Source organism: Notamacropus eugenii, chromosome 1 (genome assembly GCF_028372415.1).
Source record: "Notamacropus eugenii isolate mMacEug1 chromosome 1, mMacEug1.pri_v2, whole genome shotgun sequence".
In the NCBI taxonomy this organism is placed as follows: domain Eukaryota; kingdom Metazoa; phylum Chordata; class Mammalia; order Diprotodontia; family Macropodidae; genus Notamacropus; species Notamacropus eugenii.
The window spans coordinates 343371516-343392548 of NC_092872.1; the positions used below are offsets into that span (position 1 = coordinate 343371516).

General features: G+C 33.8%; 1 protein-coding gene across 2 annotated transcripts in view; it reads right to left on the bottom strand.

Annotated features, from left to right (window-relative positions):
• Positions 1-21033, bottom strand: part of FNIP1 (folliculin interacting protein 1) — a 135047-nt gene that overhangs the window by 34176 nt on the left and 79838 nt on the right. Inside the window, exons 3-7 of one of the 2 annotated variants that reach the window (XM_072629973.1) lie at positions 10434-10565; positions 6402-6502; positions 4631-4705; positions 3279-3370; positions 543-626 (exon numbers count right to left, since the gene is read on the bottom strand). In XM_072629973.1, the coding sequence (XP_072486074.1) occupies positions 543-626; positions 3279-3370; positions 4631-4705; positions 6402-6502; positions 10434-10565 (484 nt within the window). The remainder of the gene's footprint in view (positions 1-542; positions 627-3278; positions 3371-4630; positions 4706-6401; positions 6503-10433; positions 10566-21033) is intronic. The other variant, XM_072629974.1, reaches the window with a different exon arrangement.

The following is a 21033-nucleotide window of genomic DNA, read 5'->3' on the forward strand; positions in this document are numbered from 1 at the left end:
ACAGAGATGTGTATTCTTAGAAATTTTAATGGTACTTGTTCAACTGAGTCTTTGTTTAAAAAAAATAAAATTTCTTATATCAAAGTGTGGATAGAAATTTTACAAGAAAATGAAGAGTGGATTTTATTTTATTTTTGCAATTGGTGAACTATGAAACAAAAGCTACTTAGCCATGGAAATAAGACCTCGGAGGAAACTTGAGTGGCACATAAGAATTTATACTTCCTATTATTAAGCAGCAAACAGCTAACTGAAATTGGGTCTGGCATTTCCAAAGCTCAAAGAAATATTAGAAAATCATCACCAAAATGTAATTTCATGAAAATATGATTTCCAAAAACTCAATTCCAATGAAAATGTGATTTCCAGGAACAGTAAAAACAAATTCCATAATTAGGGGATGGATCATATTACCCAAAAGGTATTTTTTTCTTATATACTCCTAATCAACTTTCAACTGGTGTCTTATTTCCAAAGCTAAACTACAAAATTCTAGTAGCTTGGTCACACCAACTAGTCTACCCACACAGCACATTGCAAACCTGCAAAGAAAGAGGCGCTCCTGATCAGGCGGAGCGGGCCTTGCTCAGAGAATGCCCTCCTAGGGCTGCAAAGCTGTGAAAGACCTACATGGCAAAATGTAAAATACATATGAAAGAATGAGGTTAGTAAAGCTGAATGGCACCTGGTTTCAAAAGGAAGATAAAGCAACACAGCAGCAGACTAATAGATATGGAGGAAAACAAATTGTACATAAATAAGAACTGATGTTCAAGCTGTAATAAGTATCCTTGTTAAATTCAGATGCCTTCAGGTTGGTAATAATTTGTTTAAATAGTAAAAATTTCATAGCCTCAGTGGAGAATCCATAGAGGTACTCCACCTTCAGAAAAAAAGAAAGCATCAGACTGATGCCCAAGAAAACAAAGTATCATATAACAAATATAGAAAACAAATAGTAATAAACACAAACTTTAAAACAAAGCAGAAATGGGTTCATCCATGACTACCAAGTTATAACTAGAAACAAAAGAGGAAATAAAAATAAAATTCAGATCTGGGAAATGGAATCTGCAAAGGCCAGGGTTCCAAATGCACTTCATGAAGTTAGCCACAGTAAACTGTAAGAAAATAAAAGATTTCTTGGTTGAGACCATGGCAGGAAGTTTTTGAATTGAAGCACAAAGACTTTCTCTTGGAATTGAATAAAAGTTATCTTGCAAACTAACAAGTCTCAGGGCCACCAGTTAGCTGCCCCTAATTTGAATATCTTTAAAATCATTCCAAAGCCAGATTTGGGGTTTGACAAAACTTTTTTCAACATGGCTATGGAGAAATTTAAGAAGCTCTCACTTTGGTATACTCAAATTAAACTGGAAAGAAAAAGGAAAAATCCTCACAAGTTCTCGATTAAAAATCATGATGTGGTATACAAGGTTGGTTTTTGTTGCTGTTTTAACTTGTTAAAGAACTCTAACTCTATCCTACATGGAAGAACTACTTCCCTCATTTCCAAATGGACATTAGAATTCTTTTGTTAAAGAAATCCAAGGTCACCACTGTAATGGTTAGAAAATTGTTCCACCTCTGAAATGTTATTATGTTTCCAGAAAAGTATTTCAATGACATACTTTCAACAAGAAGCAAACTATAGTAAAGGAAGTAATACATTCCTTTTCTGGAAAAAACACTGTTGTAGAATGTAGGGCTAAAATGTGTAAATAGTACTTTTACTTCAATAAGAATTCTGTACAAAGTAAAATGCTAATAATAATAATAATAGATAGGTGCTAATAAATCCTTCAGTTTTAAAAGGTATAAAATTTCTAGAAATCAGAAGACCTAGCTGACCCTGGACCAGTTACAGAACCTCTTCTAAGACTCAGTTTCCTCATTTGTATTATAGGAATACTAATATCACCTACCTCAATGAGTTATTATGAAGATTAAATGAGATAATATATGGAAAGCACTTAGGAAACTAAATATATATATACATATATATATACACACACACACATAAAAAACTATCACTATTATTGATACTCATTTTACTCAATAAAAACCATTAAGTTCAAAAGTAAAAATTATTTCATCCTAAAATACCTGCAAAGTTAAAAGAGAGATTCTAATTTTTATAAAGATATATTAAGCAAATAAAGTGTTTAAAACATAGGGAATTAAGGGAAAAATATACTGTTATGTTTAGAAAAATTAGGCAAAATATAAAATTTTATTCCTTTAGTACAATTTAATTTCTTAAAAGAAATATTCTCAAATGGAGAATCAGAGAAGCATTTGTTCATATTCTCATGCTTTTACATTCCTTGCAGCAACATAGCTCTTAAAAGCACTGAAACTGTAATGAGCAGCAGCATAGTCAAAATGATTTTCAAGTTAAATCAAATGTCACATAAAGGAAGTTAAGCTCTTATTACTTAGAAGAACATTCAATAAAAAACAACAACCAGGGTAACAAAAGAATTAAGTATATTGGTATTATTAAGAAAAGTTTTTCAGGAACACAAAAATGGATTTTTCATACACCGTGGAAACCTATTTGAATGCAAGATTTCACTTTTTTAGTATAACAAACCACGTATTTCAATTAACATGGAAACATGTAGCAGATAGGGTGCAGAAGCTTGGAGTCAGGAAAACCTGAGGTCAAATTCAGCCTCATACGCTTACAAGCCGTTTGACCCTGGGGATGCCACTTAACTTCTTCTAAGCCCCAATTTTGTCCTCTGTAAAATAGGGATAATAGCACCTACTTACCAAGTGGCTTTGGGAGGATAAAGAGGTATTTGTAAAGCACTTTGCAAACTTTAGAGCATTACATAAATGGCAGCGATTATTGTTAGCCTGGCAGATGGGGCAATTATCTTTGTATCTTTCAATAATTTAGTCTCTTTTAAGAGGAAATGAGTAAAGGACAGTTATCTGTTTTAGAAACCATGACAGAGTTAGCTATAAGAACTTTAAGATATCTTACTCGAATGCCTATAGAGAAGTAACATTTTAACAAGTACACAATGTCATATACCATCTAAACACTCAAGAAAAAAGATCAATTAAGTATTTAAATTTTCCAACATAGGAAGAAAGGATAACAAGGCTTCACAGTTAGGTTGAAAAGTCTTTTCTATTTTTAACATTTGGAAGCATTCTATGTTATAACCCAACTGTTATAATTTAGAATTATTTCAGAACTTCTTTTGTCAAAATGTACACTTAAAGAATTTACAAATAAGGTGGTGAACAAAGAAATTAGTTACCTATGTTTCCAAGAAGCCCATTGATAATCGTATTATTGTCTGCCTTCAATGTATTATTGTCCTGATTAATGAATTCCAGACTATCTTGTAGCCTGAGGAAGAGAAATAAGCTGATCAATCAACTCTTTTTTAAGAATAATATCAAGTTCATTATTATAGATACATTACTCTTCAACTTGGAGGAAAAGATTCAATGCCTTTTTAAATCCAAGTAACAATGACAATAAGAAATAATTTTTAAACACTTCCTATTAGGCAATAAGTAAAGGTAGGCAATTTTTCTAAAATTACAGTCTTTAAAAATCTGTCTAATATTCCTATCTTAAAAAAACCCTCAAAACATAGTTATAATAATTTTAGGGGTTAAAGCATTGGGATATTGGCCAAAAAATACTTCATATGGTTAGAGTTTCTATTTGAACTAACTTCCTATTCCTTAGACTATCTTCTAAGACTTTTTAAGGGAGATTTTAGAAAAGAAATATTGGACCAAAAATTGTAAAATAAATAATTACAGACAGAAGGAACTGAACAATTGCTTTTTTAGTATACTTTTGAAAACCTTATGGTATAAAAACTTTTGTTCTTTAGTTCACAGAAATAAATATTAAAGGACTCTTTTATCATTTCCCTCTCACCTAAAAGAAAAGGTACAGTTTCATAACTATCTTGAGCTTGGACTAAGGAACACAAAACCATGAAAATAAGATTTGTAAAGTTAGCATTAAAGGCCTCAACACTGGGGTAGTAATGATCAATTCTACAGGGAGCTTAAGGGCAGAAGCGGGACACCTACAGAAGTCAATACTGGAAAAAGCAGAACACAGAGAGGGACTCTGGTATATGGGAGTAAGTAGCAAGAAATTAGTGGATGATCATTGAATGTGGAGCTAGAAAATCTTAATTTGAGTCTGAGCCCTGCTACTTACCATCTGTATGACACAGCATAAGTCACCATACCTCTGGAACCCATCTTCATTTCTCAAAGAAAGGTATCATACTGGATGTCCCTAAAGTTATTTTCAACTCCATGGTCCTAGTACCTTGTGTTTAGCCCTGCCCTGTTTATGCTTGCTTAGGTGGTGTATGTCTTGTATACGTCCAGATTTTTCCTCCACTAAGTCAGAAGGATATAACTAACATCTTTTAGCCCAGCAAGACTCAGCTAAAGAAAATCTGGTCTTATTTACCTTAATTATCTTCAAGTACATATAGGCAGAGAACAGAGAAATTTGACTCAACATTGCTGATTCTGAACAATACTGTTAATATTAATTACTAATTATATAGGTATTGCAGTTCATTTCTTAAGTTCTTCATTTTGGTTTCTTACTGAATCTATAGATACTCACGTGTTTAGGCTTCCATAGATGCTACTTCCAGTACGTGCAGTAAAAACTTTGCTAAGCATAAGCTGGGGAGGAGAACTATGAGGAAAAAGAAGAAAATAAGTATCAAAGGTAGACTATAATGTTTTCAGACACTTGGTTAGGTTTACTCCATATTGATAGAAGTGATGTTATCAATGGTGTAAGATTACTCCCTCCACTAGTACAGATCAATACTGGATTCACTCAATCTGTGTAATTTTTGTCCATATTCATCAACACAAGCTCCATGAAGAGTTCTTTGGAGTATTAGAGGCCTCCTTCTAAGTCACTGTGAAGAAACTTGGGGTAGCAGAAATAAGGTTGGACTTTGAATCAGGAGGCACCTAGACTCAAACCCAACCTCTAACATTTACTAGATAAGTCATCTAATCTGTCTAATGATCCTCATCAGTGAAACAGTATAAATTGGTAAAATCTCACCCTCTCTGGGTTATGGGGATCAAATGAAATCATGTATGTAAAGCTTTCTGTAAATGTCTAAATAAAATTAAGCTTTAAAACAATTATTTTAATATTCCATGTGCTATCAGCCATCATCACCACCACCAACAACAATAAAAAGCAGTTACTAAACATGAACTATGTGCAAGGCATTGTGATGGAACCTGGGAATCAAAAAGAAAAACAGCATATTACATTCTACTGAGGGGAGATCATAAGACATACAAATAAATAAAATAAACAGTAGGAAGTAATGAAGCAGAAGAGCAATTCAGATGAAGTGCTTTAGATAAGTTAGATTTGGTACAAGAAAGAGAGAGGATTTCAGTGAAGGAAGTAGCAACTCAAACTGAATTTTGAAGGAAAATATAGATTCATAAAAGTAGAAGAGGAAGTGTATTCCACACATAAGTTTATTGCTTAAAAGCACAGAAGAAGAGGGCAGAGTTTAAGGCACAGCTAGTTGGAGTAAAATGAAATAAATCTAGAAAAACAGGTTGAAGTTAGGCTATGATTTGCCTTAAAAGGCAGTCCAAGGAGTCTGTATCTTATCTTAGAGTTAATAGAAAGCCACTGAAGGTTTTGTGCTTAACAAAGATTATTTTGGCAGCTGAGTGAAGAACAGACTGTAGGAAGAAAAATGAGAGGCAGAGAGATATATTAGTAGACTATTCTAGCCGAGAGGTGATAAGGGAAAGAATACAAGTTGTGGCAGTTAAACACTGATCTAGCCCAGCTCCTCTAATATTACATCAAATTGTTGTACAAAAATTCACATTTAAAATAGCAACACTAGAATATACATTGTTTATAGATATTCTAAAAGCTGTGTAACTCTTAGCATCCACTGGTCAGTTTCTTCACCCTACCATTGTAGAACTGGCTACAATGGGTAAGGAACCCCTTTGAATTTTTATTGGTTCCATAAGTTGCTTGGCCAAATAATTTATCACCTAGTGGCCAACATACTACTGCTGAGCCTTCTCTGCACTCAGTAAAGCTAGACCTAAGATGGCAGGTGCAGGCTGTTAACTGGGATCATACTTGAACTGAAAATCTTTCCAGATTGGTAGGACCAGAGCTTGTGCTACACTGAAAATGCCACTGAGAGCAAAGAATGAACCACATATAAAACTACACAAAGATCTATGAGTCAGATGCATTTCTGAAGATTAAACACAACCTGGCATTTAAACAGCATTAAGTTCCAAAGTACCAATAGTCTATCACTACTAGTCATATGAATTATTTATCTTACACTAAAGAAAAGTAAAATTTGATGTAATCTTACCGAATCTGATGAATTTTTAGGGTAGAACCCTTATAACTCATGGCTACTGAGCCAAACATCATCTCTCCAAGCATATTGGCATCAGAAGAACAACGAGAACCCTAAAAAAGCAAAAAAGGTAATAGAGTATTTGTGTGACTATTAAAATAGTCACATTACTATAATAGGGACCACCAAGTGTGTACAGAGTTGCCCTGCCTACTTTGGGCTGGCCATAGTGCTAAAGGATTCTGGAACTTTGGGGCTGACAAATCACCTTATTGAATGTTGTACAGGAAGAGCTGCTGACTCAATGTGTTTAAAGGGAATGACCCACTCTTCGTCATTCTCTTTTATTTCCAGCTGCCCTATCAGAACTATTCAAGTCTCTTCCATGGGAGAGGTTGGAGAGGGTAAGCAGAGGGACACTGAACTTCCTGCCATATGTAGATAACCACCATGCTACCAAACCTACCCCAACTCCTCAAGGTAGAAGCTTGTTTACAGTCTATCATTTAGAATCAAGAGGCAAATTGAAGTTTAACATCAGGAATAACTTAAAACTAGATCTAAAGGTGAAGTGGGATGCTTTGGGAGGTGGTTGGTTCCCCTCTTAGGAGGTCTTTAAGCAAACAGTTTGATACTTATTCATTATGTTGTAGGAGGAATTTTTATTCCAATATTGGTTGAACTATATGAATTTGTTATGATGTAGATACTGAAGAAACTCAAATTTAGAGCTAAGAAGTCAGCTAATCAAGATATTCTCAAATTAATTAACCATATTTGAAAACCATATCTGCAGAACCAAGAAACCATTTTAGAGCCCAATATTTCAAAGTAGCCTATTTAAATTGGAGTAGTCTAGTCTTATGAGTACTTGAAAAAGGCACTTTCACCTCATGAAAGTGTCATCTTCTAATTAACTGGTCTAAAATCAATCTACATCTTTTGTCCTACACCTATACCTATACCAAGCTTCAATTAACATCCTCTTAATCCAGTCTGAGAGGGAAATAAATTACTTCCCTCCTTCTGATGACCTGTTATATAGATCGAGTATTAAACATCAATAAAACCAAATGAACTTGCTTTGGACTATTTCAGTTTGAAAAAAGAATTTCAATATATAAATTGACAATAATTACTTATCATTTACTCTACTTGAGTCCTCAATAGATTTCTTCTTTATCTATTTGTTCCTATGGACTTACTGGTTTATATGGTAATAATAAATATTATGAATAATAAAAATGAATATTTACATTCACTTCTATAGTACTTTAAGATTTGCAAAGAGCTTTAATATGGTATTTCACAATCATGATCAGTGTGCAAGCTCTGTTTACCTCTTCCACTTTGCATTGTTTCATTTCCAGATTTCTTTATATTTATATTCTTTATAGTATTTGTTTATATTATCTACCTTAACTGATGATAGTACTGCAATACACTAGTATACCACGTATATTTAATAATTTGTCTATTGTTCTTTATTTTTTAAAGTTGTTTCTAGCTATAATGAACTTACAAACAATACCATTATAAATCCTTTTAAGAGACAGCTTTTTTTTTTCTTGTTTATAAAACTCTGGGTATTTTATCAACAGTAGCATTACTGAATTAAAAGGTATCAATATATGGATTTAAAAAAAAGAATATATCCAGACTACTTTCCTATTAAGATTTTACCAATTTGTGATTCTATCAGTAAGGAGCTTGCCATGATCTCACTAGCACTTTTTCACTTTACTTTTTTCAAATCTGATAAATATGAAGAAGTACCTCACATGATTATAATGAGGCTAAGTATTTTTAAGAGAATGTTAAAACAGAGAGTTTCTTTTTTCTGTAAACTGCTCATATCCTTTGGCCATTTGTTTACTGGGTATCACGTATTAGCTCTGGATATTTTTAATACAGTTTCTTATAATGTTAAGCATCAAGTTTTTTGAGGCAATTGGAGTTAAGTGACTTGCCCAGGGTCACAGAGCTAGTAAGCATCTGAGGCTATATTTGAACTCAGGTCTTCCTGACTCCAGGGTCAGTATCCTACCCACTATAGCACATTGCTGCCTCAAACATCAAGTTTTTCCCTGCCATATTTATTGTATTTTTTCCACTCTGTTGTGACTTTAATACTGTTATACTGTACAGAAGTTTTAAAAGTCATAAAATAATCACTCTTGTCCCTAATAACTGTTTCTGTTTAAAAAAACTTTTCTTTCACAATTGACACAAGTATTTCATTTTCCTCAATCTTTTGTATACTTCCTTTTTATGTTTAGGTCTATAATCCAGTAGGAATTAATTGTACTGTGTACTTTGAGATGGGGATCCAAATCTTATTTCCCAGCATATAGCAAACTAATTTTCTGAAGTACATTAAATAGCTAGTCCTTTTCGTAATTTTTATTTTCTGTGAAAACCAATGGTGGTTTCCCATTTCCTTACATTTTCATGGATGAAATGATCAATTAAGTCAAGTTACAAATTTATAAGTTTTTCTGCTTATGGAAGAAAGGATGCACCAACAAATTTCTGCACAGTTGTGCATATTACAATATAATTCTTCCCTCATCCTTTTTCCAGTTTTAAGCTTTTTTGATCAGATTAGGAATGTTTAGATGATCAGATTAGCAAAATGTTTTTATTGTTTCTTTACTAGGCAATTACATCCCTGTTTACCAGTTAATCATTCCTATTCTTTAAACTATGTATCCTATTCTCAGTCACTATCTTTGTGAATTGTTCATTTCCCAAATCTGCCTTTCTATTCTGAAACCCCTACTTTCAACAGGTAAAACTACCTTTAGGAGTTTTGTTATTAAAAATAATTAATAAAATTAAATTTGTTTTTTAAACTAGTGACCCATGACTCCTTGAGATGTGATTCCATTTTTATTACAGATAGGAATTTTACCTTACTCCCTCAATCATCCCCACTCTGTCTTCTTCAATCTCTCCTCATATACTGGCTTCTTCCCTGTTACCTATATATACACACCCATGTGGGTCACTCCCTTCCTAAAACAGAATTCACTGTTTAAGGTATTAAGACTAACTTTTAAAACTTTGCCTACGTAGCCAAGAGTCCTATGTGAGCAAGATGGAAGTTCTGGAGCAGACAAAAGCAGTGTGACAAGATGACTGACGAAGGGAAAACTCTCTGTGAAATGTCCAATCAACAGCATTAAGAAGTATTTATTAAACTTTCATATGGCTAATGAGAATGGTCTAAAAGATAAATATTGGGATTCCATGGAACTCTTCTCTGTATATTCTTGATCATGCTCAAAATACAGCAGCTAGCATTTTAGCTGGCAAAAGAAATAAGAATTATATCTAATTTGTCCATTTTGGCAAATCTGTAACATAGAAGCATCAGGCCAACCCAATAGTAACACCTCAATTATAAAACCCAGAAAAATCCCAAGATTATAATTTAGTATTTCTAAATTAAACACTTTCTATCTACTAAAGCAGAGAAGTAAAAATTATATTCATATTAGATGACTTTTGCTTTGCTTGAAGTCAATGCTCTATTACTATGTAGAATGTGAACAGGCTCCCAGATAAGCAGTCATAGATAATTAATGGAACTAGAAGAATATTTTAAAAGGACAACGCATTTTAAAATGAATTACAATCTATTTTTCTTGTATAGAAATGCATTTTGTCTTTTTGCATTCATATTACGAAGCTGAAAGATTTTTTATTTCACTGATACAACTGAAGCACTTTACTATTTTATAGCTTATCACAATTCAATAGAGAGGCAGTGTGGAAGAGAGGACTGAATGTTGGTCTTATAGCCAGGTTCAAATCTTGTCTTTGAAACATATTGGTTGTGTGACATATTCAAGTGCTTTAATCTCTCAGGGCTCTAGGAAACTCTGAAGGTGCTACTCTGCATTGGTAGAGGAAGTTCCTTTACCTGGGAGTTTTGAAACCACACTTCAATAATCAAAAGATGTTTTAAAGAACTACATATTCTGATCACCTAATAACATGACTATGGAGGAAAATGAGAGTAAGTTGGAGTGTTCTCACCTGGTATTTGGGACACTGCTCTTTTGTATCTGAAGAATTAATAGAACTATCCAAAGAAGAAGAACTGTCTCCTCCAGGTTTCAGTTGGCAGCATTTTCCAAAGACTTTTACTTGAGCATCACTGCAAAGTTTCTGAAATACAATATTCCCATTAATTGTACAGTTAACTAGAAGACATCAAATGCATGAAGTTTTACAAAATTCACTATTTGATACTTACAAAATATATGCATTTTTGCTAAAAATTATATTTCTGAGAAAATAAAATACCTTGTGTAGCCTGCCAAGATACTACAAATTCAATTATTTTCAAACCTGAGGTACTGATAAACATCTCCTTTTTTTCTTTACAAAAAACGTAAAGTGATTTCACACTTTTCATAAAATAATTTATGTAAATAATTTGAACTTATTTTGTTCATGCAAAATTAAGAATTTATTATTTTTCTAAATAAAATACAAATCTTAAATATACAAGAAAAATAATCTACCATGTAAATATATATTAATGTGATAAAATCCTGGATAATTTAAATTTATAACTTATAAGACAATAATATTTTATTATTTTATTAATGATAGATGCACATGTTTTCCAGTATTACTACTCATAATTATTGTCTAACCATTAATTGAAGTCAGTATTTTTCTTTATATTAATTATAGAAAAAACCCCATTTCTCATGAAGTTGTTATAAATAACAGCTACCACTTACATAGTACTTTAAAGTTTGTAAAACACTTTCCATATGTTATCTCATTTGTTCCTCATAACAACCCCGTGAGACAGGTGCTATTATTGTCCTCTTAACACACACACACACACGCACGCACACGCATCAGGAGAAAATAGTTATAAAATAAATTTGTTTCACCTGTACTATCACCAAAGTATCCATTTTTAGGCTCACTCTTCTAAGTACCTTAGTACATGCAAGTGCCTTGTTAGACCCATAATATTATCTCACGATTTTGCAAAAAGTTTTCCTTTAAAAGGGGTATTTATAATTACTTTTGTAACAACTTGAAAACTTGTATATAGCTGTTCACCCACATTTGACTTTTGTTGGCAAGATGTCTCTACTCTTTAGCATACTCTCTAGATTTGATATAGCTTTCCTTCCAAGGAACAAGCCCTTTTTAATTTCATGGCTGTTTGGATCATATCAATAGCAGGCCACATCCATTTTTCCTACTGAAGAAGGTTTTTTACACTTAGCAATTCCCTTAGCAACTTTATATAATGTAAGCAAACCTTTTGATGTAAAAAAAATCATGGCTTTAAAAGCTGATTCACATTTATTAAGAGTATCTATTTTTTTCTGGAAAAATTCTCAGTCTTGCTAATGTATTATGATGTATATTTTCGAGATGTTGTTTTATAAAACTTCATGTTATCTGCAGTTAAAGCATTCATACAAAGCAAAAAAATAAGTCTTTCCATCAATAACAGTACTTGTAAATCCCATTGATAAGTACCATACACTCTATTTTCTGAATTTTGGTTTTTTACCTATTTCTGCTCCTTAAACTGTCTCTATTTCTTTGTGCTAGTTACAGCTGCTTCAGTGTATTATCTCTTATATATTTGTCCATCATAAAAGAATATTATTTTTAGAATGAGAGACTAAAAAATTAAGATAAGTTTTGAATTTCATGGTTAAATATTTGAAATGAATATTTACAACTGGTTTCAAGTTATTTCAATTTTTAAAAGTTGTATTTTTCCAAAAGCAGAAATGAATGACAGAATGATATTATGTTACATTTAACTTCCACACAAAGATTAACTCTTGATGTACATATTTCACATTGAAATTTAACAAGCAGGGCAATGGCATAACTCATCTATGTATTACAAGCATAGGTTGACTGATGATGAGAGTAACAAATGACTTTCTGGATATGGTTTAACATGTGACTACTGAAATTTGATCTTGTTTTTGCACATCATATTAAATAATCCCATGGTTGCTTTCATTGTCGACTGGAACAAATTTACCATGTTGGTTTCATTTTTGTTGACTTTAATTTGAATTTTGTTTCCATTTTTAAAAGTGGGTATGTTTATGGCAAGTGTTACACTCAAAAACAACTAATACTTTTGTTGCTTTCCACTATCCCCCCAAGACAGAGCGTGCGCGTTAGACTTTGGAAAAACTCTGCTTTCCAAAGATTTTGCTATTTTGTGTTCTTACTGTTGTTGTATTAAAATGAGTCTCAGACTGTCTATCCTCTTAGGTATATCCTTTTATTGATTTCTGAGATGACTTTGGACAAAATGAAAGAGAAATTGATTGTTTCTAACCTTAGTTCCCATGTAGCACAATTTAAAATAATGACAAATGCACCAAATAAAATAGGAGGAAAATTCCAAGAAGATTAACTGAAAAACTAAAGAAATGAGCAATAAAAAAAATTCCTCCAATATAATTAGTAAATGTGAGGTGAAAAGTGAATAAAAATTATAACAAATATAATGCTAGAAAAAAAAAAAAGATGAACCAAAGTACCTATAGAATGGCTCAAGATTAAAGTAAGATATAATAGAAAGTATAGCACCTCTTGTATCAGAAATAAAGTCACTGAAATAGAAATTCAAGAAAATAAGAAGCGACAAAAGATAGTGAAAAATCGCAGGGAAGCAATGTATTCTCTAAGGAACAGCCTGGCTCAGGAAGAACAAAAAAAGGTGTAAAGGAAAAACAGAAAAAAATACAAAAAAAGTTTTAAAAATAGAAGGAATAGAAAAGACCTTTAATACCTGCAAACCAAAGCAATAAAACTAGAGGAAAGATATCAGTTAGACTAACCGAGAACTGCTGTGCGGAAAAATGTCAAAAAACAAATGATCTGAATACCATATTTAAAGAAATCATTTAAGAAAATTACTGGAAAGATTGGACCACAGTGAAAATTAACAATTCACAGAACACTGATATAAAGAAAGCCTAAATACTGTTCACCCCAAAATGTAGTCACCAAGTTTCAAAACTCTAAAATCAAGGAGAAAAGTCATTTACAAAGCATCAAACATCAACTCAAATGGTGCAACACTACTCAATGATGACAAGAAATGAAAAAAGATAGATTTCATGAAAAACAAGGAAAACAGGATTGTATTCCCTAAGGATCTAATCTGCAAAAATGACTGTACTTCATCATGGGAAAGAATTGTTTCTCAATGAAGAAGAAATAATTTAATTTCTTCTTGAAGTGAATTCCAGAGCTGGGAAAGATTTTTAAAATGTAAATTGATCAAAGAGATAAACAAGGTAATCTAGAAGAGAATGCAAGTAGGCAGTAAAAGTGATATAATATTAACATCCTACAAAAAAGGTCATAAGTGTGGCTTTTAAGTTGTACCTAGAAAAAGATCTTTGGAAAAAAATAAGGAAAAGAAATGTGAGAAAAAGAATTCCCTGAAAAAGGAACAGACTAAACTAAATTAGCTAGGAGACTGAGAGAAATGAAATTACGTTTCTTGAAACTGGGCGTCACAAGTGAAGGTTACTCAGGGAAGTAGGAGTTGGAGGAGATAGGGTGATTCCTAAAACACACACTCTTATCTGGCATACCTGGAAAAGGGTAATCAAAAATTACCAAATATTTTTGCAATCAAAGAAAAATTTTAAATGTCTTTGATATATGTGTGATTAATGTTGGATTATTACAAAGTAAGATAAAGTTTCACCCGTATTTGATATCGGAAGTGGGTTTAGCTGTGTGTTTGTGTAAGATGATGAGGCTTTTAGAAAGAAAACAAGAAAGGAGTCCTAAAAAAGTTCAAATAAAGGGACAAGCAAACTCAAATATAACCGTTAATATTAGAGATATGAATCTACCAATGAAAAAGAAGCAAAGTACAAAATAGGTGAGGAAGAAAAAGCCAACAATTTGTAATTTCTAAGAAACACATTTAAAGCAAAGAGATGCATAGTAATTGAGTGGAATAAATTCCAATATACATTAGCTGAAGAAAAAGTAAAAAAAAGGAATAATGATTTCAGATAAGAATATTAACAGCAAATATAAATGCTGCAGAGAAACAAGGAGTATAAATACATACATACCAAATAGCATAGTCTCTAGATCACTTTAACAATTTATTATTTAGTTATTTTTTAAAGCATTCTTCTCCTCATTGGCTTTTTGAACCTCTTTTGCCAATTGAGTTAGCCTATTTTTCAAGGTGTTATTTTCTTCAGCATTTTTTTGGGTCTCCTTTAGCAAGGTGTTGACCTGCTTTTCATGCTTTTCTTGCATCTCTCTCATTTCTTTTCCCAGTTTTTCCTCCACCTCTCTAACTAGATTTTCAAAATCCTTTTTGAGCTCTTCCATGGCCTGAGCCCACGGTATATTTATTTTGGATGTGTGGGATACAGAAGCCTTGACTTCTGTGTCTTTCCCTGATGGTAAGCATTGTTCTTCCTCCTCTGAAAGGAAGGGAGGAAATATCTGTTCACCAAGAAAGTAACCTTCTATAGTCTTATTTTTTTTCCCTTTTCTGGGCATTTTCCCAGCCAGTGACTTGACTTCTGAGTTTTCTTTCCACCCCCACCTTGCCTCCAGATCCTCCCAACCAGCCCTTGGGGTCTGAGATTCAAATGCTGATTCCCAGCCTCAGGGCTTTAGGCAGGGGCGGGGCTGCTATTCAGTGTGAGATTAAGTTCAGGTGCTCAGGTAGGGGCAGGGCCGCCACACAGGACTCAGTTCCCTCAGGGGGTTTATGAGGAGACCTTCAACAATGGATCCGAGCTCCTGTCTGCTGCTGCCACCTCCTGAGGGGGCCCAAGCCACAGGGACACCCCACTCCCCTGTCAGTCACCCAAAAAGACTCTCTCACGGACCCTTGTCACCTGTGGGTGGAGGGACCTGCGTGGCTGCCGAGATTTTGTCCCTGAAGCCTGCTGGGATCTGCTCCTCTCGGTGCCATGCGGCCAAGGCAGGGCTGGGTTCCGCTCTGGGTCCGGTGCGCTACTAACCTTTCCCATCAGTTTTCAGGGCTCTCTGGAACAGAAATCTCATCAGCTCCATTGTTCTGTGGCTTCTGCTGTTCCAGAATTTGTTGGGAGTTCTTCTTTACAGATATTTTATGGGCTGTGGGTTCGGAGCTAGCATATGTGTTCTTTCTACTCTGCCATCTTGGCTCCTCCCCTATTTAGTTATTTTTTAACATTAAAAAAAATTTTTTTGAGTTCCAAATTCTCTCTCCCTTCAAATCCTCATCCACACATTGAAAAGGCAAGAAATATGACATCAATTATATACGTGAAATCATGCAAAACATATTTTCATATTACGCATGTTGCAAAAAAAAAGTGAAAAACTTTTGCTTCAATCTGCATTCAGACTCCATCAATTATTTTTCTGGAGGTAGATGGCATTTTTCATCAGAAGTCCTTCAGAATTGTCTTGGATCTTTTTTTTTCAAGGCAGTCCAACAAGTCTTGAATTATCTTTCCTTAATCTATTTTCCAGGTCAATTGTTTTTCCTGGGGAGATATTTTGCAGTTTCTTCTATTTTTTCTGAAAAATTCTTTTGGCTTTATTTTATTGTTTCATGATATCTCATTCTCATGGAGTCATTACCTTCTACTTGCTCAATTCTAATTTTTAGGTTATTCTTTTCTTCTGTGAGCTTTTACACCTTTTTTCCCCTTTGACCAATTCTGCTTTTTACAGATTTCTTCTATTCAGGGAAATTTTATGCCTCTTTTACCATTAAGCCAATTCTGCTTTTTAAGGTGCTATTTTCTTCTATATATTTCTGTGCCTCCTTTACCAAGCTGTTAACTCTCCTTTCATAATTTTATTGTATTCCTCTCATATCTTTCTCCAATCTTTCTTCTACCTCTCTTATTTGATTTTTAAATACTTCTTGAGCACCTGTTGGCCTTGTATCTTTCTTTGAAGTTTTCTGGTAGCTGTTTTCACATTTCTGTCTTCTTCTGAGTTTATTTCTTGGTCTTCCCTGACACCAAAGTAGTTTTTTTAATGGTAACGTTCTTTTTTGTTCTTTGCTCTTTTTCTTCTTTTGTTGTTGTTGTTCACTCATGTTTTTGCTGTTCGCTCATTTTTTTTCAGTGCATTTCTTGACTTCTGACTTTATGTTAAAATTGGGCTCTGCTCCCTGCGTCAATAGGGCAATATCTTAAGCTTTAGGTTTTTCATTGCTATTTTCAGCACTAGTTTGGGGGTGGGGTCTATAAGTTTTTGGTGCTTCCAAAGTAGGTATTGTTCAAGGAGACATGTGGTCACTGCTCTCCTGGTCTTTGTTCTGGTCTTTAGCCAGGAAAGGAACTTGTTTCCCTGAAACTTCAAATGCTAACACTCCTCTTGGCCCTAGAACTATAACCAGGTGCTGTACACTCCTGTGGCCACAAATATTAGTCCTCCTTTCTGCTTGGGAATTGAATCCAAGGGTCCTGCTCCCTTTTGAGTGAACATAAGCATTCTTCTCCAACCTACAACTTTGACCAGAGCTCATGCTCCACTACTACGGTAGCCAAGTACTATTGCTCCTTTTGGCCCTGGAATTGTGACAAGGTCCCCTAGTCTCCTATAGCCACAAGGACTAATGCTCCTTTCTGTCTTGGAACTATGACCAGGGCCCTGGCTCCCCTGCAGCACAAGCAGCACAAGCAGCACAAACATTAGTGTTTCTCTTAACCCTGGAAATCCAACCCAGAGCTGCATATAGGCAATGAAACATGGTCCTATACCCAGTGTCAGCAAATGGTCCCTTATAATCTCTTTCAGACCAACTGTCTGTAGGCTGAGAGCTACTGTAGCTACTGCTATCATAGCTGCCTCCAAGGCCTACTGCTGATGTTGCCAAGGTGTGCACTATCTCTGGGTATAGCCTTACCCTGTTGTCAGTGTCACAAACTTCTCCTATCAACCTCCTAAGTTGTCTTTGCCTAAAAAAATGTCCTATTCCAACTTTTTGTTGGCTCTGCCACTCCAGAATTTGATTTGAAGCGCTACATTTTTTGATAATTGTAACTGTTAGGAAGGTTTTCCTGACATCAAACCTAAATTTGCTTCTTTGTAACTTCTACCCATTGTTTCTTGATTTGCCTTCTGGAGCCAAACAGAATTATGTGTCATTACTTTGACATGACAGCCCTTAAAATGCTACAGCTCTCATGTCATTGTACATGTACTATCACCATGCTCTGCTACCCACATTTTCTCTTTTCCAGGCTTGAAATTCCTAGTTCCTTCAACCAAACCCCATAAAAATGCAAGGCCTTTTACCAATCTTGGTGCCATTCTATGGATGTTCTCTAGCTTATTGATATCTTGCCTGAAGAGATAAAGCATTTATTAAGTGTAAATTATATGCCAGGAAGTGTGTTAAGCCCAAATGATATAAACTAAAACTGAAGACAATATTCCTGATGCGGTCTGACAATGCCAGAGTATGATATTCCTGTCACTTCCTTGCTCCTGGAAGTTATGCGTCTATTAAGTCCAGCATCCCAATTAGCTTTTGTAGGTGAACCATGCTGAGTTTACAATCCACAAAAATCCCCAGACCTTTGTCAAACTGCTATGCAATCATGACTACTTGCAAAGCTGATTTTTGATAAGCATGCTCTCTGTATCTTTATCCAAAACACTGATAACAATATTCACTAGAATAGGATTGAGCACAAATCCTTGGGGCATAGCACTGGAGACTTCTGGTCAAGATGATATTGACCCCTTGATAACTACTGAGTCAGTTCTGAATCCACCTAACTGTAATATTATCTAATCCATATTTCTCCATTTTTTTCCACAGAAATAGCTTGAGATAATTTATCAGATACATCACCTAAATCTAGGTAATTATATCTGTAGCATACCACTGATCTGCCAGTGTATAAAAAAAAAGACATTCTGCCATGACCTGTTGCTGATGAAACCATGCTAGTTTATGTGTGATAACTGTTTCCTTTTCTAAGTGTTTGCTAACAATCTCTTTAATAAATGATTCTAGAATTTCTTGAGAAATCAATGAGAATTTTAAGTAAAAACCAAAGTCATTCTCAGACATACAGAACGAAGACTCCTCCGTCTACTCCCCCTTTCTTTTGTTAAAAGAAACATTTACTCTTCTATTGTCCTTCATAGTTCTTGTAGAAAAGCACTAAGTTATAGTGGGAAGAGTTTTGAGTTTGGGATCACTGGCTTTGAGAGTGAAAGCTAGCTAGGATACTTACTTAGACAAGTAACCTAGCTGAATCTCACTTTTCTTGTCACTCAGATAAAGGGATTAGATTAGATGGCCTTTAAGGTCTCAAGTCTATAATCCTATGATCCTTTTCTTCTTAGTCTTTCAAATATCAGTGACAGAAGCTATATGATTTCACATCTCTACATTTTTAAGTACCTGAGCACATAGTCCACCTGGATCAAGTGACTAAAGAAAAGTTAGGTGCTTTATTACTCGAACCTTCCTTCCTCCTTTATCTTGGGTATCACATCCCTATCAGTCATTTCTGTTATGTTTTTTTTCTCTATAAGTCAGTCTCCCAGGCAGAAAAAAGAAAAGCAAGGTAAGAATTGAGCAGCTCTGTGTCTCTGCCATCTCACCCACGTGAAGCAGTGGTCCTGTCCCTCTTGAATCCTCTTCTTCCCTGACAACACTTTCAAAAGAACAGCACCATTTCATCATCCTTAGCTTTCCTCATTAGCCTCCATACTTTGGCTCTCCAGACATTCTTCTTACAGTATCATGTTATGTTTCTGTGGTCATCCTGTTAATTTTCCCATGCTTTTATTTTTAGTTATATATCTTTTTAAAACTGAAGGTCTCTGGGGAATTCTCTAGACAACCAGATTGATCATTTTTTATGATTTTCCTTTATTAATAAAAGAAACAAACAAAAACAGGTATGGCCCAAAATGGAGACTAAAAAACATCTGAAATGTCAGATAAGTCAAAGAACAAATCAATAAAACAATTAAAAATTATATCAAAGACAACGATAATGAGACAATATACTATAAAGCCAGGCAGCTATTGCCATAGTACTGACAGCTAGCTACTGGATTTTGAGTCAGGAAGACATGGGTTCAAGTCATACCTCAGGCACTACTGGCCATGAGACACATTCTTTATTTGCCTCAATTACCCCATCTGTAAAACCAGGTTAATAATAATAGCATCTATCTCCCAAGGTTGATGTGAGATTCAAATGAGGTGTTTATAAAGTGCTTTGCAAACTTTAAAGCACTATATAAAGGCTATTATTATTACTGTTGCAAAATAAACTGTCCTACACAACTATTTTCTTCAAAAAGAACACCAACTGTAAGCCTCAAACAAAATCTCAAAAAATAAAAGTGATACATTTTAATAGGCAAGAAATGACTGGCTATTACTGTAGGGATTATTGCAGAATCAGATATCTGTATATGAGCAGAACAGTGATTTGTTTGTAAAAAAATCAAAACCATTAACAAAAGTCAGATGAAAAAGAAGAATGATACAATAGAAAGAATCCTGACTTCAGAGGAAGAGGACCAGGTTTTGAATCTTGGCTCTGCAACTTACTATTTCTGTGACTGTATAAGTCAAATAATATAAACAAATTAATAAATAAAACTATGAGCTAGATGTTAAATAACTTGATTAAAAATTTTCATTAAAAAGAAAATCAAATTATCAACAACAAAAATGAAAATGGATAATTCACCACAAATGAAGAAATAAAGAATAACATTAGAAACTATTTGCCCAACAGATTCCAGGAAAATTGGCAACTTAAATGTATGAATTCACAAAATATACAACACTTAAGTTAAAATAAAAAACGGATTTATAACTCAATTATAGAAAAAGAAATTAAACCATGAATAAAATTGCAGAGGAAAAAGCCCTGGGAATAAATGCATTCACAATGAATTCTATCAAACATTCAAAGAACAATTTCACCCAATATGACACAAACTATTTGCAAAAACAGCAAAAGAAGAGATCCTATCAAATTCCTTTATGGCAAAAATACACTCTTGATAATTTAACTTAGGAGAACCAAAACAGAAAGAAAACTAAAGATCAACATCTGTTCTGAACGATGAAGTTAAAAATTTTAAATAAAATACCAGTAAAGAGACTACACCAACATATAACAACATTGTACAAAACGATCAGGTTAGATTTACCTGGAATGTAATTTTGGTTTAATAATAGGAGAATTAGAAACAAAAATGGCCAAAATAATAATAGGAATTTTAAGAATCATGTAATTATATTAATAGATGTGGCAAATGGTTTAAAAAACCCCACAACAATCATTTCTATATGAAATAATAAAAATCATAATAAATAGATCTTTCTTTAATGTGATAAGTTGTATCTATATAAAGCCTACAAATAGTATTATATGTACTGAGGATGAACTTTAGAGGACTTTCCAAAAAGACTGAGGGTACATACAGGACGTCCATTGTCACTACTACTATTTAATACAGTGCTAGAAATAATAGCTATAGCATAAGATAAGAAAAAGAAATTAAGGGAAAAAGCATAGGCAAAGAAGAATCAAAATCACTAATTTTTGCAGATGTGACAGTATACTGACTGAGACAATTAAAAATTTAA